Source organism: Cuculus canorus, chromosome 1 (assembly GCF_017976375.1).
Source record: "Cuculus canorus isolate bCucCan1 chromosome 1, bCucCan1.pri, whole genome shotgun sequence".
Lineage (NCBI taxonomy): Eukaryota > Metazoa > Chordata > Aves > Cuculiformes > Cuculidae > Cuculus > Cuculus canorus.
In genome coordinates, this window is record NC_071401.1 from 146,029,125 (window position 1) to 146,053,231 (window position 24,107).

Genomic DNA, 24,107 nt, shown 5'->3' on the forward strand with positions numbered 1-24,107 from the left:
TTTAAAAAAAAAGGAGATGAAACTTACAAATTACTACTGTCCTCAAGGAATGTCTGTAATTAACCTACTATTACCTTCTCCTCCTGAACCTTTTTCTTTAATCTCATTTCCTATGTGGCTCTCTTTCCCCTCCTCTTTAACTGTATATTCCCATATTCCCTCTGTTTATTAGCTCAATATATCATCCTAATATTGGAAACGTTCCTCTTAGTGCAGCATCATCCCCTACCTTTGCACTTTTCACTTCTCCTTTTCATTTGATATTGCTTTCCCTTACTTGCTTTCCCTTACATGGTCCCTTTACTCAGTGGGTAAAAACAAACAAAAAGTGATGCCTGGTTTAGGTGCCCAGTAGGCAAATACTTTAATTTTTTGAAACATAACTTTACCCCAAAAGGATCTACCCTGAGAGAATGTTGATTCTGGAATATCCTTTTCCTATTTATAGCTCTTTATGCCATTTATTTCTCTTTTGAAGATTTGACTTTATATAGCTCTGATATTAATATCCTTAAGGAAGGATAATGTATTTCCAAAGCGCCGAAGGACAGAGAAGCCCTGAGGCCACTAACTTTCCCTGGGACACAGGGTTCCCAAATCTCATCGCTTAAATTAATAACCTGCTTTTGAAATATGACATCTTTGGCTGACTTGCCACTTTCCCCATTATTTTACTGAAACACATCACCATCACCTCAAGACCAGGCTGCATTTGTTTCCAAGGCTTTTTGCTCTCCCCAGACCTGCCGCAGTCATACAAGGAGGCAGATAAAGACAGAACATCATCTCCCACAGCTCCGATTTCCACAACACAGCTCATTTTCCATGATGGTGGCAGTGGTCTGAGGGAGAGGAGGGAAGCCAGGGTGCGTCTACTCCTGGTAGATGACCTGGGAAGCAAGTCACTTGCTTTATGTGTCCTCAGAGCAGAAAGGACTCTCTACCGTGATGTTCAGCAGCTGGGGACAAGTGATCAGTGGGAGTCCTTTTCATCACTTGCTGATCTACAGCAAGGGAGCTGAAAATCGCACTGGAAGTGTGAAACTTGGTGCCAGGAAAACAATTAAAAGGAAATTCAATTCTAGGTTTTGGCTTGCATGAGTGAACATGGTCCGGATCACAGAAATGAAGACAGGGTTTTATGGAGCTTTCCTAAAACGTCTGCTGGGCAAACAGAGGAGCAGAGTGCCATGCCTTAACAGGGGGTTCAGGGGTTAATGCTTTTTTCTCAGCTGTCATGCAAGTCAGAAACTCATTCAGCAGAAGATCTGCCCCACCACAGTAAGGAGCATAACAAATAAAATCGTTTACAGGAACTGTGAGAACTGAGCTATAAAATTGTAGTTTTCATTCCTGGTCTTGCAAACTTCAACAGAGAAACGAATGTCACTATTTGGTGCAATAAATCCCAAAAGGGCAGAGAATTGGTGTTCAGCAGAAGCATGGGGATTTTCCCTAAAAGCCAATTTCACCTCATACATGAGGACACGCAGTTCACTCAGAATATATTACATTTCTTTGTCAAAGGCAACCCCTCCCTGCCCCGAATCACTGCATATCTGAGCATGTCAGAGAATTTGTATTTTGAGAAGAGAACTAAATATGGTTGAGTGCAATAGGTTAAAAATACCCTTCAAGAGTCTATGCATCACGTGAAGGGGATTTTTTTTTTTAATTGCTATTTGTGTGCCAAAGGAGAAAAGAGGAACACAAAGCTGCAGGGAGGTGAGAACCCACAAGACAATGTGAGACATCAGTATGACAGATTTCACTTTTCAAATGACACCATGCAAAAACAGGTTATGCAAATGCATCATATCATTGTTGTATATGTTGGTTTATCTCTGCTGTACAAAGGCAGGTAAAAATCAGGAGACTAGGGTACTTTTGTGTTCCAGAGCTGATACGTAGCAGATTAAGTCACCTACTTATATGTTTTGGAAGCACAAGCCTTAATCAATCTAACCATGGCAGGAACGTGATGGGCTTGACTTTGCCTGAACGATGCAGGAAGTCAGGAGCAACTCAAATGCTGCAGAATCACCTTACAGGGGTGTGGGCCAGCAAGCACTCTGATCTCCTCCCTCCAGCCCATCTTTGTGCCCATGCTTAACTTTAAAAGCATACTCCCATCCTCTTTAATTCACTGCAATTCAAAGTTACACATGAATTTAAGTAATGTCCAAAATAAAAGAAGGATTATGGCACAGGCTTAGTACTTTCCAGAACTGTTACCAAAGAGGAAAAACATGCCAGATGGGGATGCAGGGAGAGGTCTCTGCACAGAACAATCTCCATTCCATGCAAAAGACCTGGGAGAGGGATGAGGAAGGCCAACAAAAAGCAGATCCCAAAGGGCACTGTCTTCCCTATCCTTGGCAAGGAGACACCTGGCTCTTCTTGAAATCTGCCCTCCCTCTCTGGATCCCTACTAAAACAGAAAGAGGAATTATCAGAGCCTCATGAACCCTTACGTTGCCATCTCCTCCCTCTACACAGCATCTCTCCTCATTCCTTCTTGCTGCCCCATGCCCTTCTCTCACAGCTATTTCAGGATGGCTCAAGAACCCAGAAGCTCCTGTGCCTTGCAGACATCTGCTGGCAACACCCAGCCAGCACTCCCCAGTGAGGGCTGGCTGCTCGCCTTCCTTACTTTCCTCTCCTGTCCCAGATATCACACGTACGTCTCTGCATTGCCCTTGGACATGACAGCTTCCCACTGGCACCCATCCATGCCTCCCTGCAGCACCCTCCTCTCTGGAGCTGGCTGAGGACCACTCCACATGCCAGCAACCCCTCTGTGTCTCATCAGATCTCAAACCTCTCTCATTTTTTTGCAGGGCTGATGTCTCTGAGACTCCTAGAATTACAAAATGGCTCATGAGGAAAGCAGATGTTATTGGAGGGGGCTTAATGTAAGGCATAACCTGCTCCACTCATGCCACCTTTTGTCCCAAACCTACTCTCCTTCTGAGACGTCTGTGGTAGTGCTCTGCTGCTCCTCATTTCCCTCCATGGCATGCTGGCAGACAGAGATATTAAAAGTTCCATCATGCATGTGCAATAGCTCAGGCTTAACTATTATTATTGTTATTATTATTGTTGTTGTTGTTACTATTATTATTGCTATCAGTGGCAGTATACCTGTATATAAGCGAAGAAACTGTTGGATGGAAAAGCATGAGAAACGTTCAACGTAAAATGTAATAGGACACCGCATTATTTTTGTGTGGTCTGAGAGGAGACCGACATTGCAAAGCACTAGGGCTAGCACTCCTACAAATCCCAGCTCCAAATAAACCCTGGTTCTGTTTTTTCTGTCCATAACACATTTGCAGGGTGCAAACTACCAGCTGCTCACTGACCTTGACTTCATGATCCACCTTGCTACCCAGTCCTTCGAGACCAGGGCCACCATGCACATCTAAACTCTTTTTCTTGATTTCCCAGGAGGTTAAGCAGTTCTTCTTCTCTCCAGTTGCTCATTCTCCCTTGCAGAATAATCCACCTTTTTGGATAGACACCTCTTGCCAGGAAAGTGGTGTCCTGTCTCACTCTTTCCTCCCTGTTCCCATTATGGGAATGGCTCCTTCCAAGCTTCATTCTGGTGGGTGACTCCCTAACAATTTTTGCTAGGTGACAAGAGTCCCAAAGGAGGGACTATTGCTTGTCACCTTCTCTGGCATGCAGAGAACCATCTTCCTGATAGCATCCTCATCACCTCTGAGTGCTCCTCACCTAGGCTTGTTCCTTCTCCGCTGCTGTGGCTCACAAATCCCAGTCAGGCCACCAGCACCTTGCTCGCAGCAGAGCCTGCAGTGTGCTCCAGGTTCAAGAGCTCATCAAGCATGCATAAGAAATTTCCCCAAATAATCACAGTGCTCAAAGAAAAAATTACTGTTTCAAGTACAGCAGGGCAGCCTCTCTACTTCCAAGGGCACCTCACACCGCTCTGCAGAAGCCAAGCCCTGCCCCTGCCCCACCACACACTCACACACTCATTGTATGTCTTAAAATCAACTGCTATGGAGAGGATTGGCATGATTGTCTGCATCACAATGGGAATGCAGAAATTCCTGACGGATGATGCTACTAGGATATGTGTTCCTACAGCTGACAGGAGGTGTTCCTCCCTCAGTTTCACCAGCTGTATAGACCTGAGCTTGCTTTAACTTAAACACCTTCTGTATGGTTCAATTATTGCAATTGCTTCGGATGATTTCTGTTTGCAGGATCCTTTAGCTACTGTGGAGGATGCTGTTAGGTAGTTCTTCGTTCACCCCAGCCAAGGAGTGGTGACTGCAAACCTGTGTGGCAATGGCAGCCAAAGTGCTTCATGCATGTCACTGCTGTTTTACTGATGCTCTTTGCAATTTTAGAGTTAAGAGCACGCTTCTGAGAAGAAGAATCCTGTACTTTCGCAAGGAAAAGCCCATCTAGACAAAGCTAGGGAGATGGTTCTGCTTGCAGAATCGGCAACTTGAACATTATGAAAAGGTCTTCTAATTTATTTGTGGGTTTTTGTTTATGTTTTCATGGGTGATTTTTAAAGATAACCCCAGTGTGCAAATTGGAAAAACATTTGCAGGTCTCAGTTTTCATTCAGAATATATGATGAAACCATGTATGCAATGCTAGTCCATTTTTAGTGTTATCGGAGAATAGAAAAGCATGTGTTTTTCAATGGTTAGCATGCATTTCAGATGGGTTTTAAGGCCGTAAGACTCATATTTTGTATTTACACCATAATCTACTTGTCCTCAGAGCAAGGAAATACTTTCCGATGCCTTCAGAATGCTGCCACACCCGCTCCTGGCTCAGGGACCCAGTGCCCACACAGCTGTCTCAAGCTAGTCAGCTCCTCTGCTACCCCAGATGCCCAGCTACAGGTGATTCAAGTAATCAGTTCCTGAAAAAGCTAATTCATTTTGTTCAGGGTGAAGAATCAATTCTCCTGGCTTTCAGGCAAGCTTTAGTGAGACCCACCTAGGTGGAGGGAGGGTTTACCCTTATGCTTTCATATACTAGTGCTCCAGATTCCGCACAAGGTTATCTGCAAGTCAGTTTCTGAACTCACATCTACCATTTGAATGTGCCACTTCTGTGGCCTTTCCTGCATTAAAAACATTAACTGCCAAGACTTGAAATGTGACTGAGTCAAAATGATGACATGGCCAGCAACCACAATGGGAAAATACTTCCTAGGCAGTTTTGACATCAGATTTGACATGACTGTCTGTGGTATAAACCCCTGAAGAGATGCTAGCATTAGGAGTGTGGTGCAGAACAGCCTGGGTAATGAACTGGGTTCTCGCAGTGCTGCATGGAATTTTCTCTATTTAAAAAAAACCTATAGCCATCCCACGGACAGCATAAGTTTAACTTGATAAATTAGGTGTAAAACACAGTCCCAACCCAGCAAGGATATACTGTCTGACAGCTGAGCTACAAATACTGCCTGAACTATTTCTTGTAACGTGCAGTCAGCAGCCAATACCATTTCTGAAGGGATTTTTAAAAAGTGGGAAGTCTGTATTTAGGATGCAAATCTAGAGGATTTGCACTAAGGATGGATTTGGGATTTCTTTTCAGTGGCTCCCGGTCAAATCAACCATGGTGTTACTTCTGAGTTCAGTGAGGCCACAGTTTTACCACCTGAAATTTTCAATTAAGTAGTGGATAAAACTATATAGGGCTACATAGGTTTATGCCATACCGGCACATCAAGCATGTGTAATCCCTTCTTCAGATATATATTGGAAGGTTCATTCAGGTTTCATAGCATGACTTCTTCATTCCCAGTGTTAGCGCTTTACCTTTCTTCATCAGCATTCCCCAGCACTCCCTCCACTCTCTGATGGCCCTTGTTGGAGACTGTTTTACCCATGAAGTTTGCACCACACGAGAATTTAAATTAAGGACACATTTCCCTATTTATCTTCTTACTGAACTTGTTCTATAGGTATAAACTGTGCAATGGACATGGCCATACCAGTTATGAAGGTGCTTTAGATGACTTCAGGTTATTTTATAGCAACAGAATATTCCTCTCAGTAAGAGGGTTGTATTCTGTTAATTAGCCAGGTACACTAATAACTATCCAAAGCATGAAACTAAATTCAGTTGCTAAACCAAACCTTTCCCATTAATCACAAATGACTACATGCTACAATTTGGATGTGTGAGCATGTGCAGGGGATGTGCATATTTGTGTATCTGTGCGTGCATGTGTGCAATGCAGGCAGAAAAATAAAACGCAAGCAATAGCCCATGGGAGTTTCCTAAGCGATTGCTCCACATACAAGGAAAAATAGTGATGGAAAAGTGAGGAGAAGGTTAAATCCAGGCACGTATCCACCAACTCAATTAAGACCCAAGGGGGAAAGCTAAAGGCTTTTGGGTGGTACAGGGAGTTAATGCTCCTCCGTGGTGGAGTAGCAGAGGAAATGCTGGAGAAGGAACTTTGCTGCCATGTGAGCAGAATTAATGGGTGGTTCTGGACCGGCTGAGCTGCTGAGCTGCTGCTTCTCAATGAGTTGTTAATGGGGAACATGGAGAGTTAGGAAGTAATGAGGACTTTGTCAATACAGCTGTGGATAGAACTGGGTAAGGAACCACTTAAGAAAAAAAAACACCACACAAATCTGCAACTACAGATTCTGTGCTTTCCGGTGCTTAAGAAATTACTTGCAATAATTTTGGAAGTGTTATAAAGGCTGAGAAGCAAAACAGGACCACCGGACAGATCCTTTTATTAAACCAGAAGCAGTAAGCAAGAAAGAAATCTTGGTAACAGTAGGCTCATCTATAATTTCTTCTTCTTCTTTTTTTTTTTTTTTTAACTTCATGGGAAAGCAAAGGAATGAACAAACCTTTATAATCCACGGCCACCCATAGGTGGAAGCATCATAGGAGCACTGCTTTCACAGGCAACACCCAGAACAAGACAACTATTGCCACCATGTCATGGCTCGGTGCATTAGGGAAGGGAGATCCCACAAACAGGTCTACCCCACAACCCTCCACGTATTTCCATGCATGCCAAAACAGCTTTCTAAATCCTCATAAACAAGTCCAAACACCCTTCTCTACCTCCATGCCTGCCAAAACAGCCACCTATATGGTAGCTGGGGTCATTAGATAATCTACCCCAGCAGCACTGGCTTGTGCTGGTGCCAAAAACATAGACAAAAAAAATCAGACAAAAAGTCTTCCAAAGTGACAGGATTGAAAAAAGAATACAAATTTTGGGTGGGAGGGAGTCACACATCCATCTTATGGTTGGGTTTCTTGGCATTTAGGAAGTGGGGAATTTCCTCCAGGTTTTCTGAGCAATCCTAGCCACTTTCCACCACTTCCCCCTCTCATGAAAGCAGCCTCCCCAACACACACAAGAGCTTTGCTATTTAACCATTCTTCCCTTTTATTTTTATGTAAAGATAAACAGTATTTAAAACACACCATATTCTCATTTCTTTACCTCCATGAAGAGCAAACACAGAGAAACACTCCCTAGAAAGCACTTCTTAGAAACAAAGCGCTGGATTTATTCAAAGGCAAACATCTCATTTTATGTGTCCCGCAAGACTCCAAGGGAGGTACCGTTTTGTGTGCTGGAAAGTGCTAAGCCAGGCAGGACTGCCACTGTACCAGTTTCTCTCCTGCACTCACCTCCACAGAAGGACACGCAGAATCTTTGCAGCTCCCTAACTCAACCCAGTTCAGAGTCAAAATCCAGTTGAGCTAGAAATAGGTGTGAAGGATGGGAGCAGCTCTGAAGGGGCCATGGAGCCCTGCAAGTGCTGGGGGATCTATCTGGCTGCATCCTGCAACCCTCTCCACCCTGGGCATGCACTGTCAGGGGAAGAGGGAGCCAAGATGTTAGCCAAGCTGGCTTCACATGAGCCAAGGACAACTCCAATTTCATGAAAAAGCTGTCTATGGCCAGATCCACACAGACCTGGCTTCTCTGCACCAACGGGGACACAGAGGGGCCAAGAATGGAGGAAGTCACCTGGACCTCCCTGCTTCCTTCTGGCCTTCTTCCAATATAAAAGTGTTTGTTGTAGCTGGAAACGAAGAGAGGGAATGCGACATGTAGTAAGGCACAAAGCTGTCAAACAGTCTGCATATAAAAATGTCATGTTTAACAAAACTGCTCCCCCACAACACGCAAAAACCCCATCACAAAAAGAGAAACCACCAAAAAGAAGTCATGGACAACGAAGCATGCTTGCACATTAAAAAAAAAAGATAGGAAATAAATAGGAAGGCTCCTCAGAGCGCTAAAGAGAAGTAGACCTCACTGGTCTCCTTTCTGAGCAGCACAGGATTGTTACATCCAGCTGGTGAAGCTCCAGAGCACAACCCCATGGAAATATCCAGGCTTATGCTTAACCCTGCATCGCTCCCACACCAGCGCTAAGTACTAACGCATGTTTGATTAGGCAACAGGAGGAGTATCTGCTCTTTCCAAAAGTGACCACAAGCTCTTGGCAATAACACCAAGTACTTTGCTCTGGCCCTAACCACACACCACAGTTGTTAAATTGCCCTGCCAAAGGAAGACAACTTGCCAGATGGAGGATTCAAAATAAAGCAAAGAAGAACAATTGCTTTAAATAATCGTTCTTTCAAGTGCTCTAACGAAGGGAACACGTATTAAGGTGACCTCAGAGAAAGGAAAACCTATTAAAGCAAATGCTAAAAGTGATTTTTCAAATATTCCTGCCCTTTTCACTTTCCACAGGCAAGTCTGCAGAAATCTTACAAAACACGAGCCTCAGTGTTATTCACCTTTATATTCCCACTGGTCCAGTGACATTACTCCCACAGATGGGAACTACAGATCAGGCATTTTTTTTTTCCTAATTTTGGTTGTATTTTGTGCATACTAACCACTCTTGGACATGAGTTAGGTCTTCTGCAATAACAAGGCTGGATGGCAAATCATTAAATTAAAAATAATTTAGAAAAACGAGAAAATTCTGGATTCTTATAATTTCCTCTCTGATTTTTTTCATACTTGGGAAACAATAGAACAAAAAGCTACAAACATGCTCACGGAGCGACCCAAACTTGAAAAGAAACAAAATGCCATCCAAAGGCAAATGGCAAAATTCCCAGTAACATCATTAATGCCAGAATTTCATCTTGCATGCTTTTGTGTGAATCAATACAAAAGTATTTCAATTAAGATATCAAATTATATATACACCATTTATGATTATACATATGATGAGACTCTCAAATGCTGCTTTTGAGATGCAGATCTCATACTGAAACAATAACCAAGCCCTGCACGAACAACTCTTTGGGCACATGTGCAAATTACAAGTTTGGCTCACACATGATATATACATTGGGATGTAAATGTGGAGCCCAGCTTGAAAAAGCAGTTGGCATTTGCACCACCATGATACCCACCCTAAAAATGAGCATCCAGCACTTTCCAAGCACCAGCCACTCCTCTCATCACTGTACTGGGGAAGCACGGTTTAGGGGTGGAGAAAAGTGTAGCAAGGAAATAGCACAGTGTGCCTCTGCACAAAAGTAATAGACTTGTGTTGCTTGAGGTTTTTGACAGGAGATGGCTTTGTTTTGTTGGCCAGCAAGTTGTCCCGGTCGCTTTCTGCAGTGCCTGGGTGCAGAGCTGCCCTGCACTGGACACCCTGCCTGCCCACCAGCATTTGGTAAATCCATCATTGACTTCAGTGGCGTCTCCTTCTCACCTTATGGCAAACCTTGAGTCACCTCAGGTGTGCCTCCCCTGCCTTGGCCATCCCTGGAGAGGGTACAACAGCAGCAGAGCTGAAGCCTGCCACGTCTTGGGCTGGGACAGCCCTGAGGTTTCTCCTGTGCCCCGGTACTCAGCATGGCTGGAGCCTAGGATCTTTAACAACCTCTCCTTTCCGCACACTACTCTATTCATTTTCCACTTCCACAATTGCAGCTGTCGAGCCCTATTAACGCATAGAAAAAACACGTTTAAACCCAAACCTGCTAGGCCAGAAATAGAAGTTCTCATTTTCTTTTTCAAAACACAGAATAGTTGAGCAACAACGAAAGGAGAAGGAAATCTCTCCCGAGTGCACATCTGGAACCAATTTGCTGTATGTAGCCACTGGGTGTCACTTTTGATATATATTGGGTCAGCCATGCAGCGCTTAGGCGAGAGAAATGAATTTCAAAGAGGTGATCCTAAACCAAACCAGACTGCTCCACAGCCTCTCCGCGCAAACTGTAATTACCAATTAGCCAGCCAGGCTGATTTATTAAAAAAACCTCTTCACCATGGCATTAAACACCGTGCAAGTAACTCTTACCTCTCGGTCTGGAGAGTCACTTTTGACGGCTCCACGTTGGGGTTTTCCCACTCCATCTGCGGACAGTGCATGAAGTAGCAGAGAGTGTAAAGTGCCTCTGGCTCCCAGTAGAGTGATCCCTGCTTCTGGTGCATCGGTGTCCCGTTCCCGTGCTGCTTGGCATTGAGGGGCTGGAGGTGATGCATTGCTCGAGACACAAGGTCACCTAGAAAAAAAACCAAAAGTTGGGTGAATGACAGGCTTCCCAGCTGCCTCTCTCCAAAGTTTTCACACCAAAAGGCATGCCATGTTGGTTTTCCCTTTCATTTAACCTCACATATGCAAACAGTAAAGGGTAGTACAGCATCCTGTGCTTTGCTCATAGCCAGGTCAGACTTTGCCCAGTGTACACAGTATGGCGTGAAACACTTGTGCTGCAGACAAACCCTCTAAGCACTGCAGGGGATGGGTCTCTGCAAACATGGTGTACAGGCAGCATCAGGCTGGCCAGCCTCAGTAGCAGAAAAGGCAGTACGCCAGGGCTGGGGTCACAGCTACCTACAGGCAGCCCCTGGAGGCTGCCAAAACCCTATAGTCTCAAAAAAGGCCAGTGGGGACAATGAAGAGTAGCACCAAAAGCCACATACTCCTGGTTAGAGAGCAGCCGCGATACACAGCTCCTTGCAACAAGGAAGGAGGCAGTCAGATAATGCACGGAACACTGCAGGAGTGTGGAAAAGGACCCATAAGTGAAAAAATAAGGTGGAGCGGAGCAGGGAGAGGGAACTGCTAAAAGACAATACCGGAAATATGCAACCAAAACGACAATGTGTAAATCCAGGCAGGGCCTGGAAATGTTCATGCTAGTAGAAGAGCAAAACCCGTGATGAAGTAGGCTTACTCAGGCCCTCGCGTTTCCAGAGCACAGAAAATGGCCCAAGAGAAAGATGCTCATCATCTCCCTTGCGCTGATGTGGGTTCTGGGCAGGACAAGTATGGGAAATCAGCCCCACTATGTGGATTGGGATGAACAAAGCCAGCAAGCAAACATACAGGCAAGCAGCAGTGAGTCTCTTAGCACAGTACTGACTGTAACTAATTAACTAAAGCCTCTCCCTTCTAGGCAGTGAATTTTACGTTTGTTGACTAGTGACCACTCTATCAAAGGAAAGGAAACAATTGTGGTTATAAACTGCCTGTTTTCACATGTTCAAATCACTCTGAGAGTGCTCTGGGGGGAAATAATGATCCCAGATCAAATGAGATGGTTTATTTTAAGTGAAAATCTGAGCAAGAGCCCTTTGGGTCATTCTTAAACTATTCAAAAGCGAGTGATGGGGAAAAGAGGATATAATTTTCCAGTGTTAAAAAGAAGTCACATGCCTTCTCTTATTTGCTTTTCCCAAGTGACTACTGAGCACTAAAACTTGGAAGGAAGATTTGGAAATGTACACCAATATGAGTAGGAAAATAAAACCAAATTTGGGGTGTGGAGGAGGCTGAATAATGAACTCCTGGGCAAACTTAAGGGAGAACCATTTTGACTGTGTGCAAGGCAGTGTGCTGTTCACCCCTGTGAACACATCACAGCACATCACCTCTCTCCAGCCTGACTCACACAGAAAATGCTGCTGCAATAACGTGCACCAAGGAGAATAGAAACGTCTTGTTGAAAAATGCTTAGCCCAGTCCTCCAAAAACACAGCCTTAAAACCATGAAGAGAAGAAAACCACTGGCATGAGAAAACTGCCGAGTCCATGATTTCAGGGTTTTGACACAATTTTTTGCCGCACTCTGCAATATTCATCCAATTCAAAGCTTTCATTTAAAAATAGTTTCTGTTTTTTCCCTCTGCCAGGAAATTGTCATGACAGGATCAATCTTGAAGCTCTGCATGCTCATAATTTACGAGAGAATCTGTGCATGCGGAAAGCTTGCAGGATCAGGTCCTTGGCAAAAACAGATGTGGCGCTGAGATGATTCCCTAGTCCTGCAGAAAATTATCTGCAGGCAACCACAGCAGCAGGAAAGTCTGGGACCCCATTCACTCAGCCCACTCTGTCACAGCAGACATGCACTTCTAAGCCTTGCAAGGGCCAATTGAAATGCTAGCAACTTTGCTGATAGCAAAAGTAAATTCCTCCCTTTTTCTCCAGAAGGCAAAAAGATTGCATAGACGTGCTGGCTGCTACATCCAGCTTTGACAGTAATAGCAAAAGCAGCGAAAAAAGGAATTGCACTCAATTCAGCCTTTGCAGACCCAAGCCACTATGGCACTACAGCATGTGGTTAAAGTTAAGCACACAAGTAATCTTTATATCCAACGATGAATAAAAATCAGGATGCAATTTAGGTCCAGATTCTGGCAGCAGAATTACTTCATCCCCATTCCTCCCTGAGTGCTGGGGTTATGCGACTTTGATGACACATCCAGCACCAGAGGAAGCTGCACAGTGAGTAAGGAGGGAAAGCAGAAAGCAAGAATGACGTAGGCAGGGTGGGCAGCTCAGCATCTCTGCTGATGCAAGGCTGGAGGAACGCGAGTCTTGCTGAAATCAATGGCAAAGCTCCCATCTATTTCAAAATGATCAGGAGTTCACACTTCTATTCTGTATTTCCTCAGCTGCTCTTAAGAAACCCAAACCAATTCATGCCATGAAAGCTGAACTAATGCTTTTTATGTTTAAGCCGCATTTAATTACATTATACCAAGAACTGATTGGCTTAGATCTTGCTTTTGCCTTTGCTATGTTATCTCTGGTTATGTTTCAAATAACTGCTATATTAACAGTTATTACAACATTCCTCCATCAGAGACAACTCAAAGGTTAAACAATCAATAACTTCAAAGCATCCAGCTTCACAGAAGACAGTGAGTAAGCACAAAAAACTGCTGGATGTTGGTATCCAACAGGCAGAGCACTGGAGGCAGGACAGGAATTACTGCTCTCTATTTTATTTCACTGTGTAACCTCAGACAAGCCACTGCACGTCCTGGTACCCTTTTCCTCCTCCAGCTGCATCCAGTTACAGTACAAAATCTTTAGGGCAGAGATTCTGCCTTAGCATATCTGTGCACTAGGATCAGTGCCGAGAAGGGAGGAGAGAGCTGACAGGCACATGCACATACTATATGGCAGTACTTAAACATACTCTGTAAAATGTAAAGTAGTGTAACATCTGGTTCAAGATGCACTTGTGTTGTTTTAATCCCTACCACTCCTGCTGCTTCTGCCCTTCCTAATATGCTTTTGCTTCTCCATTTGCTTCCAAAGAACACACCAAGATCTGAAGCTCTCTGGCCAGGGCATCCCAAACCCCACAGACATGAAACCAGTTCCATGATGGGACTCACTGGTCTGGTCTTCAGCAGCTGCCAACTCAAGTTGCATCATATATTTGCTCTTCTTGACAGCTGTAAAAGCCACAGTACATCTGAACACTGAGGGCAACCTTGAATTTATGGCCAAGTGTAGAGAGGCAACATCCCTTCATCATGTTGTGTGAGACATCTCTGCTCTTCAGAACCATATCCGGCTACACCAACTCACAAGGGAAGGCTACCTGCTTGCAGCATTAGTGCCTCTTCTGCATCTTTTTTGGCCCTGAAAACATGTCTCAGGCATCTCAACTAAGTTTATCTGGAAGGCCAATAAATTCCTGAGTGCATAATTTCTAAAAACATTATAACAAATATAAATCCCAGTAGTAACTCCAGAGATGTGGCTCCCAAGGGCTGTGGCGTCACAACACAAGAGGCTTGGCAAGGATCCCTGCCTCACTGTCCCCTGTGCTCATTCTCACCCCGGTACCACCGCCTGCAACCCGTCTGAGGAAGAGACTGAAGAGCCAGTCTGCCTGACAAAAGATCTTGCCAATTTTATTTTGTTTTTAATTTAAACCAAATAAACACTTCCACAATTTATGCAACATAAGCCAAGCCAGCCGCTGCACAAACTGCTCTGCTGGCAGAGTCAGGGAGAGGAAGACATCATATTGTGCAGGGCAGACACAGAAAAAAATGAACAGCAAAGTGGCGGAAAATGTTTGAGGATATTTTGTTGCTGAAGCTAAGAAGCCACAATGAGAGGGCAGGCTCCTAGAGGGCAGCAAAGTTTGGTGGCAAGCCCCAGGCCAAGCACTGCCTTACAGCCCTGAGTCAGGACAGGGAAGAGCCCCACAAAGCTCCAAGCTGGAGCTTGCCAGCCAAGCGGAGAAACACCTTGGACAATGGCTAGCAAAGGACACATGAAGCCATCACCACACCATAGCATATGGAGAGCTGCCACTACCAGCAGTTCATCCTTTCCACAACTAAAGCAGGACTTGCCCATCATTGCAGCTGTCGGTTCAGCAGGGTTTATGAACACAAGGTCCACATACATTTGATTTAAAGATTGAAAATGTTATGTAATGCACATGTTGTGAAACAGGGCTGGTTTAAGGCAATACTGAATATTCAAGGAACAGCTTCACTGACTTCAAGCCAAAGATGTGATGTGACAGAGAAAGTTAAGCTGTTCCAGTCTGTATGGGGGCGTTATATCAACAACATACAGCACTCAACTAGACAGCTTGAGCCCTCTCCACCAGTGACCAGTGGAGCATTTTACTGTGTTCGGCTTCAGTAACGGTATTGTCACTACTTTTACTAACTTAGAGCTCAATGTTTAAAAAACGATGCATCTATTTCCAATTTTGTAACAGAGGAGGGGAAAAAAGAATCACAAAATCAGAATCATAGAATGATTTGGGTTGGAAGGGACCTTAAATATCATCCCTGCCATGGGCAGGGACACCTCCTACTAGATTGGGTTGCTCAAGGCCCCACCCAGCCTTGAACGCTTCCAGGGATGGGGCACCCACAACTTCCCTGGGCAAAGTGTGCCAGTGTCTCAGCACACTCATTGTGAAGAATTTCTCCCTAATGCTTAGTCTAAATCTTCCTCCCTCCAATTTAAAGCCATTCCCCCTCGTTCTGTCACTACATGTCCTTGTAAAAAGTTCTTTCCCAGCTTTCCTGTAGTCCTTTCAGGTACTGTAAGGTTGCTATAAGGTCTTGTCAGAGCTTTCTCTCCTCCAAGTTGAGCAACCACAACTCTCTCAGCCTGTCCTCATAGTGGAGGTGCTCCATTCCTATCATCTTCATAGCCCACCTCTGGGCCCATTCCAACAGTTCCACATCCTTCTTATGTGGAGGATAGAAAAACAAGAAAAGAGCAGGAAGAAAGAGGAAATTAATGTCCACTTCTGATAAGTATCCTGTGGGATTTTATGGTCCGTAGTGACAGATTGATCTTGTAGTCATACCCATCTAGGAGAAGTCTCACTGCTTTCAAAGGGATAACTTCCACAGTCTAAAACGTTCAGCTAGGTCTGTTCGCACAATTGCAATCCTGTGGTGAATGACGCTGGACTGATCCTTACATGGTCACTCTCTGCAGCATCCACCTCAAGTTTTTCTTGTTCCAAAAACGCATCCTAAAACCACAGGAACAACTTAATGACAGTATTTTTGCACACTGCCAACAAGCCACACAGTTCTTTGGCCTGTATCTTTCCTTTCTTTCAAAGTCCAAGGCAAGGAGGGGAATCTGTTGTCACCGCAGATCAGTTTGAACATGATGACCCATTAAGGCATCATGCAAAGCAGCAGCAGGCCATGTTTCCAGCACGACAACATCCTGAAGGTAGCACTTATCAGTTCAATAATGCTGATCATCCCTCCAGCTGTCCATGACTTGAATATGCATAGCCTGCTCTTAGGTACCACACCCTGCAGTGGGCCTTGTTGCAACCAGCAGCATTGCTGCTTCACTTTGCCACCTGGATGAACATTTTCTCCTGCACAAGATGGACAGAACCACAGATTGGAGTAATTTCTGTCCTTCGGAGCCCTTAATGTCCTCCTGTGGACTGTCTAGACCTTGAATAGAATTCTTTACCAGGGAACTGCATTCCAGGTGCCAGCTTCCACAGCACGGCTGGTACTTTCCAAAGTTTGCCCCTTACAAGTACATAAGCCAGGTGCAAAACTCACTTTCTTGAACTGGATTCATGTCACACCTCAGTATAAAACTTTTGGATCTGCAGCTTTGCCTCGGGACCAGCTTTTGGGAGACTGTATTGAAAACACGGATTATAACCTTGATAATAAATCAAGATCTATTCAATTGACTGCTGCCTGGTAGCCACGGTCATCTTGCATCCTTCCCATACTGTAGCTAAACCTCTCACCTTTACTCCCTCCCCATTGCTTCTGGTTTCTGCATCAAAGTGATGGAGTGCTACAGCTCACCCTCATCGTATGCCTGTAAGCGCATGAATGCAGGTGAATATGAGTAGTTGAACTCTGTCTTCTGAACCATGGCAGACTGCCTCCAGCCATCTGCTCAGTCAGACACCTGAGCGATCCCTAAACTCTTGATTTCAGCTGCACTGTTCCTCTATGCTTGCTCTGCCTCTGGTGTTGCATCAATCTCTACATTTCGAAAGTCAGCTGAACAAAAAGTGCTTGAGAAAAACCTCTCCTAAAATGATTTACTGGAGCTCCTTCTATCAGTAACTCAAGGTGACCCATCTATGCCAGGAAAGGAGTTTGCAGAAAGCAGGGTGGGTGCATGCTAGAAGGTGTTTAGTATGTATCTGACTGTGCACGTATTCTTAGCATAAAGTATCTTCAAACATAAAGCTGTGCTATTCTTGGCACACAGTATATTCCAGATTCAAGAGCCAGCTGCCTCGGGCTGTGAGTGTGCTCAGGGTGCCGTAACCTGCAGTCAGTGGAGCATCTCACGTGTGACAGATTCACCTTTTGGCTTACCTTGCAAAAACCTTCCTATCGCTGTCATGTCTGCTTGCCCACCTCATGCCCCTATGCGAATTTGCTACCCCAGGCAACCTTTTCTTCTCCTAACAGCCATTTACCTCTTCCCCAGAAGAGAAAACGAAGAAGCTGTGGTCCCAAACTCTCAAATCGCTGCCAAAAGACAGGACTGGGATACAAGCAGCCCATTTCCTCACAATGGCTTCCCTGTGGCCTCCCACAGATCGTTTAACCTTTTATCTCCACTTATCCAACTTATCCACTTATCACTAGAAGCTTCTATTTATATTACAGAGTACACGTTTGTGTGTAATCTAGTGTTTGCAAAGCCTTTGAAGACTGAGAAAACAGTCAGTGGATATATCCCATTAAAAAGCCACAAAAATAATTAAACCATCTCAAGTTCACATACCTAGTACAATAACACTGTTACCCTCAAAATCTCCTACCCACGACAGCAAACACGATGTTTGTGTTTGATTCCCCTTAAACTAAATCAACTCCAAACAAAACCAGCTTTGACTCGGTGAGCTATTCATCTGCCAGCCTAAAGCAGAGCCTTCTCTATGCGGACCACCACTGCCTTATGGACCACCATCCCTAGATTTTCTTTGGCTTGATGGGGATACATGTCCTCAGACTCTGAATTTAGGAGCCCCGAAGGCTGATAGGCCAGCTAAAGGGCACTCACCCTGGCTCAGCCAATTGCTTGTGCTCTGCACAGCAGGGACAGGGAGGACTGCAAACCAGAAAAAAGGAAAATGCTGGTTTAACCTCAAGCATGCCGTGATGCACAGGAGTTCAGGGGTGAATAGGAGTATGCACTATGGTGAAGTACATGAGGGAGTCCAGAGCCAATACATTGGTGTATTGGGGAAGGGTGATGGAACATCCCCACCCACCAAGGTGATGCCTTTTGCCTCTGATATTAAACCTGAGTGGACTTCAATGCATGAGATATAAGTCCCAGGGAAACAAAACCACCTGTGTGGGGACAGATCCCAGGCTGGTTCCCCTCTTGGAAGGTGAAGAGGGCTGAGCTCACCCCATTGGAGAACCCCTCTAAGGAGCACTGACAGATGAGTGGGACCCAGGCAAGCAACAGCCGCCTCTGTTCATCCCCTTGGTCAGCAAGGCAGTGAAAGGGAAGGTAAAGCTTTAGCAGGCTGTAGACTCGTATTTTCAAATTATCCCCCTCCACACTTAATTTCCATTGATAAATAAATGCATTGCTTTATGCTTGATGACAGCGAGTATCTCTCGGGGAAAGGAAGAAAAGCAGTGGGTTGTGTGGGGCTATTATAATTCTTCTTGTGCACAGTCACAGACAGCAAATGGAGGCTCAGGTCCATCACTCAGAGGGGGCTGCAAAGGGAAGTGAGTAGCAGCTAGGGGAGCCTGCAACCAACTAGCACTTAGTGGAGGTAAAAAGCTACCTAGCATTTCAGCACTGCATTGATCTGTCTTGTATTCTCTGCTGGGGGAGCACTTCAACTTCTCTCTTCAGCTTTTACACACAGAGTAGATGACGTGTGGATCGCAGTTAGGAAGAACCTCAAGAGGCCCAGAAAACAGCAGGAGAGCAAGGACATAGAGGTCTTGTGCAACAACCCAGCAGAGGGCTCTGAAAAACTAGGAAAAGTATCACCTCGTTTGAAGAGCACCCACAGAGTCTGCTAGTCTATGGCCAAATTCTGCGCTGAAGAGAGCACTGCCATCTGAATTGCAGGTTTCAGCTTGTACCTCCACTTAGCTCAGCCCTGTGCTGCATGAACCAAACCGCTCAGAGTGAATAAGCTTTGGCCTCTCTCTACAGTGCTGTGTAGTCTGAGAAAAATATCTGACAAACCAGGCTTTTGTTCTGGCAGTAAATAAGCAGAGCATTTACAACAACCCTCTTTCAGATGCTACCCTTCCACCAAGCACCTTTATCCTGGCATTTGCTTTTAAGCCTAGTTTAATCTCTTATTTACAAGACATGAATCAATTTGTATGGGTCCTGCAGTGCTCCTTCCTGTTGGTTGCAGAAGATTGAGACTAGATGAAAAGGCAAGGGAAAGGATGCCGACTTTCATCATCTCCTCAGCTGGGGCCGTGAGAATAAATGAAAAACAGTATTGGTATGTGCAATCACATTCCTACTTACACTTGAGCAGTAACCCTTCCTTTCACCCCTAAAAGTGTGCCAAGATCTACTGGGAGGCTGTTGTTTTGGAATATACATTTTTTTAATATACATTCAGCACTGCAGAGAGAATGATGAGAAAGGATGGCATTTTTCTAGTGGCAAGAAGGAAAATCTTGATGAGATTTGATTGGCAATGTGGAGGGAATACCAGCTTGAACATCACATCTGGGAGCCACTCTAAGTTAAATACCAGTCAAAGGCTAAAAGCTCTACGAACAGCAGCATTAAGTTGCATCCGCATCTTCAGAATATCCTGGTTTAAAATAAAAATGTCTACTTGTTGAGGTTAAACTCAGAGTAATACCACCACCAGTGGTCACCGTGGTTTACACAAGACTGGATAGCAAACTTCTCACCCAGGAAAGCCATAGCAGAGTGGCCATCTTCGGACTCAAAGCAAGCTCCAAACCACTTTCTGCTGTAACCTGAAGAAATGCATGAAAACATGCTTTGGATGACATCCTGAGCCACAGTTTACCCCTCTGTGCAGCTGAAAAGACACAACCTTTCTGCAGCCCTATGCATGCACCTCAGTATGCGGTGGTTGTCTCAGCTAGGCCATATACTAACACTTCAAGATCTTCATGCAAAGGCAGCGAGGGAGGAATATTTCTTGGTGCCAGGATGGGTGTCCAGCACACCCTAAGGCTCTGCTCTTCCTCGTCACCGCCTACATGCACACACAAAAGAAAAAGGGTCTTCCTTCATCCAGCAAAACACCAGCCATCTGTGAGCCTCACCCCTTCTGCGTCTGGTCACCAAGACAGCAGTGGTATTTTTAGATGGGTGATGAATAGACGTGTTGGAGTGTTATGCAGTTAAATATAACATAAATGTTTGTGGACTGCAAACATGCATATAAATAAGTTAGGAAAAGCATTCAAAGGTCAAAACGCAGTACCACGGGATCTCTCAACAGCCAAACTTCTCCCGAATATTCCTCTCCTCTTCTATTCAGTTGACTTAATTTTTCCCTGTCTGAAGTGGGGGGTAATAAAAAAGAAAACCCAGAAACCTAGGAGAATCCTCAAAATATTCTGAATAAAACCTCAAACAGATCTATTCCCCTTCTCCTCTAGGTTTGGTCTGGAACTACAGGAAACTTTAGGATAAACTGGAAAAAAAGAAAAGAAAAAAAAAGTCTAGTGAAATACTTTCTGTAAGATTAAACAGTAAAATACTGTCAGGCTACTATGTAATATCCTATTATTTTTGCTGTGCTTCAGTTCTTCCCAATGTTCTCTATATAACAACCATTTCAAATGAAATTACATTATTTTAAAACAAACTGTAGTATGCAATTACAATTCCTGAATACCAAATGACAGTATAACATAGGCCAGATTTACTGTTGTGCCTTAACTTTGTGCCATGTTCATTATATTTTAATGAATAAGGTTTCACATTAATTTTTCAAGCCTCTTCCTTGGAATCCCACATTACTGCTGTAATTGCGTTGCAAAATTAGGTCTCTATTTACATTCTCCTCCTAAGTCCTGGAAATGAAAACTTCCTTTGATTTTTCCCATAAGTCAGCGACATAGTCTCCTCTTCCTATTTTTGGGAGAGCATCCCAGGGCCAGAGGTGCTACCTCACCTGGTCACAACCAGCCAGGGCCAAGCCATCCCAGCAAAGACCAGTGCCTGCTGCCTGCTAAGCCCAGGAGATGATAAGCGCTTCCTGCAAGCAGGGTTTGGGAGGCATCAAAGCAGCATCTGCGAGTCTGTTTGCAACTGCCTGGCACGGCAGGCTGGGTTGACATCCTCCTCTGCAGCATTCACAGAGGATGCTGCCCTCCCTCCATCATTGTCCATCATCCCAACTTAGCCCAATTTTCTCTCACCTCTGTTAGTCCCCAGGAAGACGCAGTTCACCTAAACAGTCTTTTCTCACAGCACATATGAAGAAATAAAAGAAGCAGACAAATAAGGCACATCACACATAAGGCAAGGTGAAAGTACCACGAGACACAAGGCCTTGTGAATCCATTTTCCACCTGGGAAAGACTGCGAAGAAACCAAGAAGATTTGAGCTGAAATGCATGTGCTGGGCAATAAACAGGCCTCGTTTGCCAGCTGTTGTTTTCCAGGGGACAGATTTGATTTCACGGTCTCAAGGCCTCCAGTAGCTCGGCAGCCAGCCATGCCACCGTGTGTGAGAGGATGCTGGGCAGAGCAGGGGAAGCCTTTCCTCCACATGCGGGTGTTTGTTAATTATTCTGTGCACTTGCAATACTTTAAATATTAATGTAAATAAACTATAGGAAATCTCATTCAATTAGAATTGCTTTTTTCCTTTTTTTTTTCCCCCCTGAGATAAAATTAAATTGCTTTATTGCAAGATAACTCTTTGCCCTTGTTTTATTGTGCTCTTTTGAAGAAAACAGAAATGAAGTCCTGGCTATTGGGATATTGCAAGCCAATGGGCCATTTCGAACACACGCCCGGGGACTGTCTGCTCTGTTGGTCCAGCTGGACCATCTTCTGTCCTTGCCAAGCACTCCTGGTTGCCACCTCCCCCTTCTCATCTTCACAAGTTCTATCCTCTTAATTCCCTCCTATCCAGACAGTTTCCATCACCACCTTTATTCATCCCCACAAGAGCAGGAGGTTTTAAGTACCTAACCTTTCCCTCATATCATGCTCTCTCCATGCCAAAGCTTGCTATATCCTCTTTCCTCTTCACAATTCTAAAGCACTCCATCCCCCTTGCACCACCAACGCAATGATAAATACTCCTTCACCTACTCCCTCACGCCCCAATCCCCAGGTGTTCCCCACTGCTTCTCCTCCACTGCTCAGCATTTCTGCCCCCACAGTGCAGTTCCCCAGCCTCTCTCCATGGCAGAGGCTTTGCTCTAAACTCTGGGTCTGGCACCTTTGCTGGTGCCAGAGACACAAGCACTGAACAAAGAGCAAACCCTCTTGCACCCTCAAAACCTCCCTTTCCCTTCAATTTTAGGATTTTCCCCAAATCCACAGGGTTCTGCCCACTGACGTGCTGCACCTCCATGCTTCATAACTCAGCTCTGAACTCTGCACTAGCACTGCTCCGTAGCAAGTTTTCAACTCGACTGAGCATCAAGCCTTGCCAGCTTTACCAATTATCACTCCTCCTACTGCTTCTTCCTTGACATGCATCTGCCTGCAGTGGCTGGGGAGATACCCTTAATGGTTGTCCAGAGGGCTTTCTGGAGGGCAACCAGCATGCTCGAGGTGCCAACCTCTAGCATCTAACTCCCACTGCTGCGCTCTTTTCTTCAAGTTGGCCACCCTGAAACACGTTTTGCCTGTGTTTGCAGTCAACATACATATAGAGAACAAACCCTATCAACAAAGTATTTGAATCTGAGGTAGGACTACTTAGAGATGATAGATTTCTGGAAATTAAATTAAAAGTAGGGGAGGGGGAGATGAAATTAAAGAGTCTGATTTGCGTGTGTGTACAGAGGTTCAAAAAAATCCAGAATGGCAAAAACCTCTGAAATATCCACAGGATACTTACTTATTAAAACTCAACTTGTGTACTTTAAGAAAGACAGCTGTATCATGCATAATTTAGTTGGCATACAGACAGTACTGTTGTGGGTTTCATGCGCGTGAAATAAATAAGCATAAATTACTTAATTTCAATAATGCCAAACACCTGATTCCAGAAATGGAGTAACACTTCATGCTAAGGCATGTAAGTGCTCTTGGCTTGTTGATGTTTCACCAGAGTAGAGAGAAACCAGCAAGCTGAAAACAGAAATTCGTTTTGTGGCTTGCAGACAAACATCCATGGTACCCCCACACAGCTCATGAACAGCACATAAACTGAGCCCTGACGATATGATGAGGGGTACAGAGGAGAATCCCATTGCCAGGAAAATGAACATGAGATCCCTACACATGTTCTTTATGATGCTGTAACACAGAATTCAGTAATAAGAACAACAGTAAACTGGGCAGCCTATATCTTCACAGATTTTAGTCTTATCAATTTATCCCCAAAATTTCATAACAGAGCTCAGAAAAAGACACACTTTTTTGTCTCAATGTTTCTGGTTTTCAACACATAGCTTCATAGCTCTAAGTATACTGTAAACATGTGAGTGGAAGGCGTCTCTCTCAACAAAAAATAGTTTTTAAAAAGGCACTTCTGGTAATTTTATCTCCACATCACATAAGGATTCACTTGGTATTTGCTTCCTACAATTTACTTGTGCTGAAATCAAAGCCTTCATATATCACAGATGCACACATTTCTCAAAAAGCATTTTGATTAATACCAAATAGCTTATCTTCTAGGTGCAAAGTCCTCTGGTGCAGGTTAAAGTTGTGATTCTTTCTTCTCTGGAACTGGAGAGGGAAAGGCAAGGTGAAGGATCCTCTCTAACACTGGTGGGATAGCTCCACTTTAAATTTGTGACAGTGTTTCTTTCACTTACTGCAGCCTTCACCTTTTTGCCTGCTCATCTCAAAACAGGCATCCCAGTGAAATTAGAAGGGCACCAATATGATGGGCATTTGCAAGTCTGGCCAAGCTGTGAGGTGCTCTCAAACACAATATAACAAAGAGGAAATAAAGCATCTCTCACTTTTAAAAATGAGAGCAGTGTATGCAAACAAGTCATAAGCATTGCTACGAGACTTCTTTCCTCCTATGGCTTGTTTCAGCTTTCAAAACGGCCACGGAGAGTAACAGCATGGCTAGATCAGACCAAATGTTTCCTTCAATGTTACATGTGCCCCCTCATCTCCACGTGACCAGGCATCATTGCCATGTGACCAGGCAATGCAAGTGGT

The 24,107-nt window shown here is 44.5% G+C and overlaps 1 protein-coding gene across 3 annotated transcripts in view; it reads right to left on the reverse strand.

Annotated features, from left to right (window-relative positions):
- ABTB3 (ankyrin repeat and BTB domain containing 3) overlaps positions 1-24,107 on the reverse strand; it is a 175,603-nt gene that overhangs the window by 51,065 nt on the left and 100,431 nt on the right. For all 3 annotated transcript variants that reach the window (XM_054056458.1, XM_054056459.1, XM_054056457.1), the window contains exon 3: positions 10,326-10,530. In XM_054056458.1, the coding sequence (XP_053912433.1) occupies positions 10,326-10,530 (205 nt within the window). The remainder of the gene's footprint in view (positions 1-10,325; positions 10,531-24,107) is intronic.